Source organism: Ranitomeya imitator, chromosome 2 (assembly GCF_032444005.1).
Source record: "Ranitomeya imitator isolate aRanImi1 chromosome 2, aRanImi1.pri, whole genome shotgun sequence".
Classification (NCBI taxonomy): Eukaryota; Metazoa; Chordata; class Amphibia; order Anura; family Dendrobatidae; genus Ranitomeya; species Ranitomeya imitator.
This window is the reverse complement of record NC_091283.1, coordinates 40,068,214-40,080,487: the sequence shown is the minus strand read 5'-3', so window position 1 is coordinate 40,080,487 and position 12,274 is coordinate 40,068,214. Positions and strand designations below refer to the sequence as shown.

The 12,274-nt window shown below is 50.1% G+C and overlaps 1 protein-coding gene across 1 annotated transcript in view; it reads left to right on the top strand.

Moving 5' to 3' along the window:
• The window catches only part of SUPT5H (SPT5 homolog, DSIF elongation factor subunit), a 31,890-nt gene extending 20,483 nt beyond the window's left edge, over nt 1-11,407 (top strand). Inside the window, exons 27-30 of the mRNA XM_069746515.1 lie at nt 9,560-9,728; nt 9,813-10,016; nt 10,583-10,678; nt 10,910-11,407. Coding sequence (XP_069602616.1) covers nt 9,560-9,728; nt 9,813-10,016; nt 10,583-10,678; nt 10,910-11,050 — 610 coding nt within the window. The 3' untranslated portion in view covers nt 11,051-11,407. The remainder of the gene's footprint in view (nt 1-9,559; nt 9,729-9,812; nt 10,017-10,582; nt 10,679-10,909) is intronic.
• The last annotated feature ends 867 nt before the right edge of the window (nt 11,408-12,274 follow it).

The following is a 12,274-nucleotide window of genomic DNA, read 5'->3' as shown; positions in this document are numbered from 1 at the left end:
GGACCAAAATATGGAAAAATTATAGCTCTCAAAATGTGGTATTGCAAAAAATATTTTTTGCAATAAAAAGGGTCTTTCAGTGTGTGACGGCTGCCAATCATAAAAATCCGCTAAAAAACTCGCTATAAAAGTAAATCAAACCCCCCTTCATCACCCCCTTAGTTAGGGAAAAATAAAAAAAAAATGTATTTATTTCCATTTTCCCATTAGGGTTAGGGCTAGGGTTAGGGCTAGGGTTAGGGCTAGGGTTAGGGCTAGGGCTAGGGCTAGGGTTAGGGCTAGGGTTAGGGCTAGGGTTAGGGCTAGGGTTAGGGCTAGGGTTAGGGTTAGGGTTGGGGCTACAGTTAGGGTTGGGGCTAAAGTTAGGGTTAGGGTTTAGATTACATTTACAGTTGGGAATAGGGTTGGGATTAGGGTTAGGGGTGTGTCAGGGTTAGAGGTGTGGTTAGGGTTACCGTTGGAATTAGGGTTAGGGGTGTGTTTAGATTAGGGTTTCAGTTATAATTGGGGGGTTTCCACTGTTTCGGCACATCAGGGGCTCTCCAAACACGACATGGCGTCCGATCTCAATTCCAGCCAATTCTGCATTGAAAAAGTAAAACAGTGCTCCTTCCCTTCCGAGCTCTCCTGTGTGCCCAAACAGGGGTTTACCCCAACATATGGGGTATCAGCGTACTCAGGACAAATTGGACAACAACTTTTGTGGACCAATTTCTCCTGTTACCCTTGGGAAAATACAAAACTGGGGGCTAAAAAATAATTTTTGTGGGAAAACAAAAAGATTTTTTATTTTCACGGCTCTGCGTTATAAACTGTAGTGAAACACTTGGGGGTTCAAAGTTCTCACAACACATCTAGATAAGTTCATTGAGGGGTCTAGTTTCCAATATGGGGTCACTTGTGGGGGGTTTCTACTGTTTAGGTACATTAGGGGCTCTGCAAACGCAATGTGACGCCTGCAGACCAATCCATCTAAGTCTGCATTCCAAATGATGCTCCTTCCCTTCCGAGCCCTCCCATGCGCCCAAACGGTGGTTCCCCCCCACATATGGGGTATCAGCGTACTCAGGACAAATTGGACAACAACATTTAGGGTCCAATTTCTCCTGCTAACCTTGGAAAAATACAAATCTGGGGGCAAAAATATAATTTTTGTGAAAAAATATGATTTTTTATTTTTACGGTTCTGCATTATAAACTTCTGTGAAGCACTTGGTGGGTCAAAGTGCTCACCACACCTCTAGATAAGTTCCTTAGGGGGTCTACTTTCCAAAATGGTGTCACTTGTGGGGGGTTTCAATGTTTAGGCACATCAGTGGCTCTCCAAACGCAACATGGCGTCCCATCTCAATTTCTGTCAATTTTGCATTGAAAAGTCAAACTGCGCTCCTTCCCTTCCGAGCTCTCCCATGCGCCCAAACAGTGGTTTACTGCCACATATGGGGTATCAGCGTACTCAGGACAAATTGGACAACAACTTTTGAGGTCCAATTTCTTCTCTTACCCTTGGAAAAATAAAAAATTGGGGGCAAAAATATAATTTTTGTGAAAAAATATGATTTTTTATTTTTACGGTTCTGCATTATAAACTTCTGTGAAGCACTTGGTGGGTCAAAGTGCTCACCACACATCCAGATAAGTTCCTTAGGGGGTCTACTTTCCAAAATGGTGTCACTTGTGGGGGGTTTCAATGTTTAGGCACATCAGTGGCTCTCCAAACGCAACATGGCGTCCCATCTCAATTCCTGTCAATTTTGCATTGAAAAGTCAAATAGCGCTCCTTCCCTTCCGAGCTCTCCCATGCGCCCAAACAGTGGTTTACTGCCACATATGGGGTATCAGCGTACTCGGGATAAATTGGACAACAACTTTTGAGGTCCAATTTCTTCTCTTACCCTTGGAAAAAAAAAAAATTGGGGGCAAAAATATAATTTTTGTGAAAAAATATGATTTTTTATTTCTTTATCGCCTCTCATTGGGGGACACAGGAACCATGGGTGTATGCTGCTGCCACTAGGAGGCTGACACTATGCAAATAAAAAAATTAGCTCCTCCTCTGCAGTGTACACCCCACCGACTGGCATTATACTCTTCAGTTTTAGCTTAGTGTCAGTAGGAGGTGGACACGGGTCTTTCATTAGACCCTTATCTACCTCAATGTGCGTCGTTTTCTTTCAGGTTTTTCGGAAGGGATACAGGGTGAGCAGTCACACCTGTAGTCCCACAAGCGGACTATGAGTACGGCGTGTACTGCCACCCCGTATCCTCATAGATCCCACACCAGGACCAAGATCCTAGCACACAAGCGTGCTTAGAAGTCCGGTCCTGGCTCCGTCCCCCACCCACTCGCCCACCAGAGCCTGTCGGTTGGAGGAGACGAGGACGTCCATCAGCCCTGGATGTCTCACCCTCTTTTAAGGTTAGTACGGCGTGGGATGTTTTTTAGGTGAGTATTTCCCCTATCCCATCCCAGATCCTTGTTAGGGGGGGGATTCTTGTTAAGGGCTCCCAGACGGTGACCCTCTCTTACCCGGTCATCGCCTGTATCCTTGCGGCGGTCGATTTTTTATCGGTTCCTGGAGTTCCAAGCATTCTCCCCATTCTGCAAGGGCCTTCTGCTCCAGTGCGGGGCCCTTTTCTGGCCGCAGCGCTCTCTCTTCTTTCTTGGCAGCTTTTGGCTGCTGTTCGCTCCTTTCCGCGGCGGTTTTTCTCTGGGCACAGTCCTCAGCGCAGCAGCCCCGCAGTCTATCGCGCTGCTTATCGCTGCAGCGCATTGCTCCGGCGCCGCAGGAGGTGGATCTGCGGCGCCCTTCAGCGGCGCAGCCTGGCAGGCTGCGGCGCCTGTGCCGCCAGCCTCCCGTCGCGGCGCACTGCTCCGGCGCCGCAGGAGGTGGATCTGCGGCGCCCTTCAGCGGCGCAGCCTAGCAGGCTGCGGCGCCTGTGCCGCCAGCCTCCCGTCGCGGCGCATAGTTCCGGCGCTCTATACCGGCGCCGCGGCTCGTTTCCCGGCCGCCGGTTCCTAATTTAGGCCCCGGCTTCGGCCGGGGCCTACTTCCGGTCTTCGGATCTGTCACTTCCGCCTCTGCGGGCGGGCTTTTTCCCGCCCGACATACTGTGACCTGCCCACCGGCGCCTCTGCGTCTAGCTCCGCCCCCTTCCTTGTGGGACACTCGTCTGGTGTGAGCATCGCTTCACACCACAGCAGCAGCCCTTGCAGTGCCTCACGCAGCGCTCCTTCGGCATCTTCTGTGAGCTCAGCACCTGGGGACTTCTCCACCAAGGACAAGTGGGACATCTTCCAGGACCGGGTCCGTGAGTAGCTGCACTGCAGTCTGACACCCCCCTCTGCCCTCTGTCCCCTAACCAACTGGCATCTTCAGGGTCCCTCAAAATGTCTTCCTCTAAAGGGGGCCGCTCTCGCCCCCCTACTTCTTCTTCATCTACTACCTTAGTCACGTACTTTGCATGTTCGTCCTGTAACAGCAAACTTCCCTCAGGTCAGTCCTCCCCGCTGTGTCAGTCCTGCAGCAACCCGATTGTTCCCACCGCCCAGGATCCCCCGGCTGTTCCGCCCGAGAGTGATCCCCCCATCCCAGGCTGGGCCGCTTCTCTGTCACAATCGGTGGCCGATTTAACGCGGGTGTCTCAAACCCTGGTGTCCGCGCTGGATCGGTTACCCCTGCAGACCCCTGCAGTGGCCAGCGGGTCGCAGGAACCGCCGCCCGAGCCCTCCTTGATTAGCCACAAAAGGTCCAGACAGGAACGTCGGTCTGAGTCCTCTTCGCGTTCCATCTCGCCGCACGGCCCTCCCCCGCGGTTGGTGTCGCACCGTTCCTCCTCCCCTGAGTCAGGCGAGGCTTTATCTGATGCGCCCTCAGAGGAGATGTCGGAGTTGGATCCTAGCCAAATCGCCACCATGAGTGAGTCGGTCCAGAACCTCATTCGGGCTATAAACCAAACCTGTGGCATTAAGGATCCCTCTACGGAACCCGCAGATCAGGCGGTTTCGTTTAGACGGGCCAAACCACCTTCAAGATTTTTTGCCCCTCATCCTGAATTCGAGGAAATCCTGGCCAGAGAGAGAGAGAATCCGACCAGACGTTTTCAGAGGGGAAAACGCCTGGGGGTGTTATATCCTTTTTCACCAGATCTTACCGCCAATTGGACGGTCTCTCCCTCGGTGGATCCACCTGTGTCCAGGCTGTCCACCAACACGGTGCTCCCACTGTCCGGCGGAGCGTCTCTGAAGGATTCTAACGACAGAGTTATAGAATCCTTCGCAAAATCTGCCTTCGAAGCGGCTTCAGCAGCGCTATGCCCGGCCTTTGCTTCCACTTGGGCCTCAAAATCCATCTCAAAATGGGCCAAGGATCTGCGGCGAGGTATCCTGGACGGGGCTCCTCCAGCGCAATTAGCGGAACTTGCCAACCAGATTTCCCACGCTGGTGAATACCTGGTTTCAGCCTCCCTGGATGTCGCCTCTTGTGCGGCTCAGGCTTCCAGCAATGCCGTTGCCATCCGCCGGACCGTTTGGCTCAAGGCCTGGCAGGCGGACTTGTCCTCCAAAAAGTCCCTCACTAGTCTGCCCTTCCAGGGCTCTCGTCTCTTTGGTTCCCAGCTGGACCAGATCATTAAGGACGCCACTGGGGGCACAAGTTCCCTTCTCCCCCAGGCTAAACCTCGTCGCCCTCCTCCTAGACGGCAGTTTCGCTCGTTCCGGCCTTTTCGTCGCTTCGCTGCGTCAAACTCCTTTTCCCAGCAGCAACAGAGGCCACAGGCACGTCAAGAGAAGAAGGCGGTGTCCTTCAGGCCCACTCCGTCCTGGCGTCCTCGCTATTCCCAGGGTAGATCGTCCAGGCCCAGGACTGGAAGATCCACTTCCGCATGACTCTCGGCAAGACTCCAGCCCGACTCCCAGGTTGGGGGGCCGTCTTCTCCGTTTCAGGGACGTCTGGATTTCCGCAGTAGAGGATGCATGGGTCAGGGAAGTTGTGTCTTCGGGATACAAAATAGAGTTCGCCTCCCGACCCAGAGATCGTTTCTTCCAATCTCGTCCTCCAAAAGATCCCGCTTTGGTTCCGGGCTTCTTCGCAGCCATCGCTTCTCTGCTCAAATCCGGGGTAATCGTTCCCGTCCCAGAAAAGGAACGGTACACGGGTTTCTACTCGAACCTCTTTGTGGTACCGAAAAAAGACGGCAAGGTTCGTCCCATTCTGGACCTCAAATTGTTGAACAGGAGGGTTCGCCTGAGACACTTCAGGATGGAATCCCTTCGTTCAGTAATTGCTTCCATGGAGGCTCAGGAATTTCTATGCTCTATAGATATCCAGGACGCCTACCTACATGTTCCAATATTTCCCGGACATCACCGTTTCCTGCGCTTCGCAGTGCAACAAGATCATTTTCAGTTCGTCGCCCTGCCGTTCGGTCTCGCAACCGCGCCAAGGGTGTTCACGAAAATCATGGCGGCGCTGATGGCCATTTTGAGAGTCAGAGGCTTGGTTCTGTTTCCATACCTCGACGACATCCTCATCAAGGCTCCGTCCTTTGCTCAGGCCCACGAAAGCTTGTCCATTGTTCTCGACACCTTATCCCGTTTCGGATGGCTGGTCAACCGGAAGAAGTCCTGCCTTATTCCTTCTCAGCGCATCATCTTTCTGGGCATGCTCTTCGACACTCGTCAGTCCAGAGTCTTCCTTCCCAAGGACAAGAGATCCACCCTTTGTCGGGACATTCTCTTGCTCCAGGGTCCTCGGCCTCCCTCCCTCCGATCGGCCATGAAGGTTCTGGGGAGGATGGTAGCTACCTTGGAAGCGATTCCCTTCGCCCAATTCCATTCTCGACCCCTTCAGCAAGCCATTCTGTCTCAGTGGGACAGGTCGGTCTTCTCCCTGGATCGGCCGATCAGACTCTCCTTTCGGGTCAAGCGGTCTCTCAACTGGTGGCTGACGTCTCCTCTCATCTCCCAGGGCAGGTCCTTCCTTCCGGTTCACTGGCAGGTGGTGACAACGGATGCCAGCCTGATCGGCTGGGGTGCGGTTTTTCGCCACCTGACGGTTCAGGGCCGTTGGTCGCTGCAGGAGTCCGCGCTGCCGATCAACGTCCTCGAAATTCGGGCCATCTTTCTGTCCCTCCGCCATTGGGAAAGGATTCTCAAGGGCCTTCCAGTCCGGATCCAGACGGACAATGCCACGGCTGTGGCATATGTCAACCATCAGGGGGGGACTCGGAGCTCCTTGGCCCTTGCCGAGGTGTCCAAGATCCTCCTTTGGGCAGAGGCAACGGTTCCGGTGATATCCGCGGTGCATATCCCCGGCGTAGAAAACTGGGCCGCCGACTTCCTCAGCCGCGAGGGTCTCGCGGCAGGGGAATGGTCCCTGCATCCGGAGGTCTTCCATCAGATTTGTCTTCGATGGGGAACTCCGGATGTGGATCTCACGGCGTCTCGGATCAACAGGAAGGTTCCACAATTCGTCTCCAGGTCACGCGATCCTCTTGCAGTGGGCGTCGATGCTCTGGCCATTCCTTGGTCACAGTTCGAGATGCCCTATCTGTTCCCACCCCTTCCATTACTTCCCAAACTGTTGAAGAAGATCAAAGCGGAAGGGGTGCCGGTCATCCTGATCGCCCCGGATTGGCCCAGGAGAGCTTGGTTCGCGGAGCTCGTCAACCTTCTCGCGGACGCTCCCTGGTGCCTTCCAGACAGGCCCGATCTGCTGTCCCAGGGTCCGATCTGCCACCCGAATTCTCGGTCGCTCAGTTTAACGGCGTGGCTGTTGAGACCGCGGTTCTAAGAGCGTCCGGCCTTTCGGACCGGGTGATTCACACCATGATTCAGGCTCGGAAGCCTTCGTCTTCCAGGATCTACTACCGCACCTGGAAGGCCTACTTCCGTTGGTGCGAGTCCAACCGCGTGCCGCCTATGGTTTTTTCCCTGCCTTCTCTTTTGGCCTTCCTTCAGGCAGGACTGGATTCGGGCCTGGCTCTTAGTTCCCTGAAGGGTCAGGTCTCTGCGCTTTCCATCCTCTTTCAGAAGACCTTGGCCTCTCGGCCACAGATTAAGACCTTCTTTCAGGGGGTAGCCCACGCCGTCCCGCCGTACAGGGCCCCTGTGGAGGCATGGGACCTAAACCTGGTACTGGACGTTTTGAAGGTTTCTCCCTTTGAACCTCTTAGGGAGATTCCTCTATCAGTTTTATCTTGGAAGGTGGCCTTTCTTGTGGCCATCACGTCCATTCGCCGCGTTTCCGAGCTGGCGGCACTGTCTTGCCGCCCTCCGTTTTTGGTCATTCACCAGGACAAGGTGGTCTTCCGACCTCCACCTTCTTTTCTTCCTAAGGTGGTTTCCACCTTCCACCTCAACGAGGACATCGTTCTACCTTCCTTTTGTCCAGCTCCGACTCATCCTCTGGAGCGATCATTGAACAAGCTGGACCTAGTCAGGGCAGTGAGGATTTATCTGGATAGAACATCCTCTTTCCGGAAGACGGATTCATTTTTCGTCATTCCTGAGGGCACGCGCAGAGGCCAGCCGGCTTCTAAAGCGACTATTGCTCGCTGGATCAGAACGGCAATTTTGGAGGCTTACCGGGTCAAGAACAGAGTGCCCCCTCCTGGGATTAAGGCTCACTCTACCCGGGCAGTCGGCGCCTCCTGGGCGGTGCACCACAGGGCTTCCGCCCTACAGCTTTGCAAAGCGGCAACTTGGTCTTCCATCCACACGTTCGCCAAATTTTACAAGGTCCATACCTACGCATCGGCGGACGCCAGCCTAGGCAGAAGGATCCTGCAGGCGGCAGTGGTGAGTCCTCTGACCTGATGGAAGTCTGTTTTCCCGCCCTTGGGACTGCTTTAGGACGTCCCATGGTTCCTGTGTCCCCCAATGAGAGGCGATAAAGAAAACAGGATTTTTGGTTGCTTACCGTAAAATCTGTTTCTTGAAGCCTCCATTGGGGGACACAGCTCCCTCCCAATGTTTTCTGTTGTTATCTGTTCTATGACTGTTCTCACGTTACAGTTCTCAAGTTTGTGGTTATGGTTTTTCAACCTTGTTTCATTATCTCCTACTGCTTTCTCACTAACTGAAGAGTATAATGCCAGTCGGTGGGGTGTACACTGCAGAGGAGGAGCTAATTTTTTTTATTTGCATAGTGTCAGCCTCCTAGTGGCAGCAGCATACACCCATGGTTCCTGTGTCCCCCAATGGAGGCTTCAAGAAACAGATTTTACGGTAAGCAACCAAAAATCCTGTTTTTTACGGTTCTGCATTATAAACTTCTGTGAAGCACTTGGTGGGTCAAAGTGCTCACCACACCTCTAGATAAGTTCCTTAGGGGGTCTACTTTCCAAAATGGTGTCACTTGTGGGGGGTTTCAATGTTTAGGCACATCAGTGGCTCTCCAAACGCAACATGGCGTCCCATCTCAATTCCTGTCAATTTTGCATTGAAAAGTCAAATAGCGCTCCTTCCCTTCCGAGCTCTCCCATGCGCCCAAACAGTGGTTTACTGCCACATATGGGGTATCAGCGTACTCAGGACAAATTGGACAACAACTTTTTGGGTCCAATTTCTCCTGTTACCCTTGGTAAAATAAAACAAATTGGAGCTGAAGTAAATTTTTTGTGTAAAAAAGTTAAATGTTCATTTTTATTTAAACATTCCAAAAATTCCTATTAAACACCTGAAGGGTTAATAAACTTCTTGAATGTGGTTTTGAGCACCTTGAGGGGTGCAGTTTTTAGAATGGTGTCACACTTGGGCATTTTCTATCATATAGACCCCTCAAAATGACTTTAAATGAGACGTGGTCCCTAAAAAAAAATGGTGTTGTAAAAATGAGAAATTGCTGGTCAACTTTTAACCCTTATAACTCCCTAACAAAAAAAAAAATTGGTTCCAAAATTATGCTGATGTAAAGGAGACATGTGGGAAATGTTACTTATTAAGTATTTTGTGTGACATATCTCTGTGATTTAATTGCATAAAAATTCAAAGTTTGAAAATTGCGAAATTTTCAAAATTTTCGCCAAATTTCCGTTTTTTTCACAAATAAACGCAGGTACTATCAAAGAAATTTTACCACTGTCATGAAGTACAATATGTCACGAGAAAACAATGTCAGAATCACCAGGATCCGTTGAAGCGTTTCGGAGTTATAACCTCATAAAGGGACAGTGGTCAGAATTGTAAAAATTGGCCTGGTCATTAACGTGCAAACCACCCTTGGGGGTAAAGGGGTTAAAGGGGTTTTTCGTAAGTTGTTATCTTCAGGAGTGCACCGTTCTACAGCCACCCAACTTTGTTTGCGGAGGCACCGGTGCGCTCCTGAAGATTGACAGATTGGACCAGCGGCATTTAAAGTAAGGGGTAACTCGCAAACTTGTTTTTTGCGATTCACGAGATTAGACTACCCCTTTAAGCTGTGACCTTATACATTCTCCAGACTGGAGCTGTGTAAACTCGGAGATGAATTATGTCAGTTCACATTTACCCTTTGGTGATTACTGCGGCATGTAATTCTGACATTATTCTCCATCTTCCTCTTGTCGTTCTTGACAGGTACAACACAGACCAGTTTTCGCCCTACACCGCTCCTTCTCCACAAGGCTCCTACCAGCCTAGCCCAAGTCCACAAAGTTACCATCAAGTGGCTCCAAGTCCTGTCGGTTATCAGAATACACACTCTCCAGCAAGTTACCATCCGACCCCATCACCCATGGCTTACCAGGTAAGTGCCTCTCTTGCATTTAGTTAGTACATACTTTACTGACAAAACAAATAGGTGACAGTGTTTTGATTTATTTTCCTCCAGGCCAGTCCAAGCCCCAGCCCGATGGGTTACAGTCCAATGACCCCCGGGGCACCTTCTCCTGGTGGGTACAATCCCCATACACCAGGCTCCTCTATAGAACAGACCACCAGTGACTGGGTGACCACCGACATTCAAGTGAAAGTGCGAGACACCTTCCAGGACAATCAGGTCGTGGGACAAATGGGAATCATCCGTAGCGTCACCGTAAGTGATATCAACCGTGGCGGCAATAATACTCTAATATCGCTGAATTATAATCGGCCGTCTACTGCACATTTCTTGTGTCGATCTGTTCTTCCGTAAATAGAAAATTTTCTCTATTTTCTTATGCAATAACTCAGTAATTGGTGGGGAATGACCTCTTGTAATTTTCCTATTCCTCAAAATTCTCTCTCTTCTCAAGAACTGAGGGGTTTAGAATTTTTTTAGTTTCCAGCTCATTGCCTAGGTTACTGGCCACTTCTGCTGTCTCAGTGGTGGCTGATGTCCAAGGCAAAGAGTGATGGTGCAGAATATAAAGGCTCTGAATCTGGACGAATCTATGGATTGAGCCTATGTGCTCCTTCAATGCTGCAGAGGTAAAACTTACGGCATGGCCCCCGGCGTGTGGGGAACGGTGCGCCCCTAAAGAACAAAGATGAGAAGGTTGTCTACATGGCATGGTCAAGGCGCAATCCCTTTGTTCTTCCAGTTTTCTAAGTATCCTACACATTATATAAATCATTACTCTTCTTAAATGTCTATTATCAGGTTGTCTTCTCTCCCTACAGGGTGGACTATGCTCGGTGTTGTTAAAAGACAGCGACAAAGTAATCAGTATTTCCGGAGACCACTTGGAAGCAGTCACACCCTCCAAAAATAATCGAGTAAGCAAAAATATTACCATCTGCAGTCTGATATTGATGACCTATCTCACAGTTTGGTGATGAATATCCTAGTCCTGGACAACCCCTCCATTATTTGAGTGCTCCAATTAAGGGGCATCAACGCTTATTTTCATGCTGTGAGGACAGTCCGTTTTATAGTTGGTGCATTGTTCTTCACCAGTCGCACAACTCCCATTCATGTCTGACTCGCGTCCTTCTCTTTTTTTACAGGTTAAAGTCATTTTAGGAGAAGATCGTGAAGCGATGGGCATCCTCCTCAGTATAGACAATGAAGACGGCATCGTGCGGATGGATCTGGATGAGCAACTTAAAATCCTCAACCTCCATTTCTTAGGAAAGCTCGAGTCCTGAATCTAGCAGTGATGTGTCCCACACCAGGGCCTCCATTTTATTTGAACAAATAACCCTTCATGTACGGGGCAGTGCTCGGGTCACACACTCGCTAGGGGATTTCTAACAACAGATCTGAAATATAGAAATAATGCAGATTCCTTTTATGACTGCGAACTGCAGTCAGGGCCCAAGTTACACCGCGCTCCATGTTAAATCATAGCGTTTGCATCAGTTGTCTTTATTTCTTCTCTTTCAGCAGATTCATTCGCAGAATTGTTTTTATTTTTAATGTTTGCAGATAGTGATATTTTTTTCTGGTGCAAGTTCCACTGTGTAATATTTATATGGTGCAGTCAATAAACCAGGAGAATGGTGTCCGTGTCGTCGTGAAGCAGTGAGAGATCACTCTGCAAGCAGCAAGTTGTCTTCTTATCTGTCCAATCTGCTGTGATGAGGCATGGCATTTGCTCAGGATGTGTATATGATGTTCTGCAGCAGCTATCGCCAGGCTTTTTAAAGTGAGAGGAAGTATCAACGAGAGCTTCGCAACACTGTCCACTATAGCGTCTGGCTCATTCCCCTGTAAATATGTTTTTTGACTGTATGTTAAAATTTGGATCACTTGAAACCACCTGTAGTAATGGTGAAGACATTTGTACACTTAAGAATTTGCAAGAATAATTTGAGGTATCTTGATTTGTATCGCAGAAATCCCCAAGAGAGGTTTCCATTTTGAGAGGTGGACTCGCTAGTCCCACACGATAAACACAAATTGCGTTGTCCATTATAATTTTGACTGTTGGGTAAGTTGTTAGAGAAATGGAGAAGGGCCAAAAAAAAAAAAAAAAGATTTTGGCTACTCACTGCAAGATGTTGCTTGAGTCCTTCATTGGGGGATGCAGGAAACCACAGGAATGTCCAAAAGCAGTCTCAAAGGTGGGCGAAAGGACGGTACTCTGAAGTCTGAGTTTGGGCCTCTGTGGCCTGCAGGACCATTCAACTGCGGCTCACATCCAACCCTGTAGAAATTAGCAAAGATATGAATAGAAGACCACATAGCAGCTTTACAAAGCTGCGAGGCTGATGCCTGGTTGTGGATGGCCCAGGAGGCCCCCACTGCACGAGAAGAGTGAGTTTTGACCCTGAGTGGATGCAGTCCCTCATAGGCTTGCAGAATGGACCCAACGGGCGATGGTAGACCTGCAAGCAGGGAGGCCTCCTTACGGACCTTTGGGAATTATG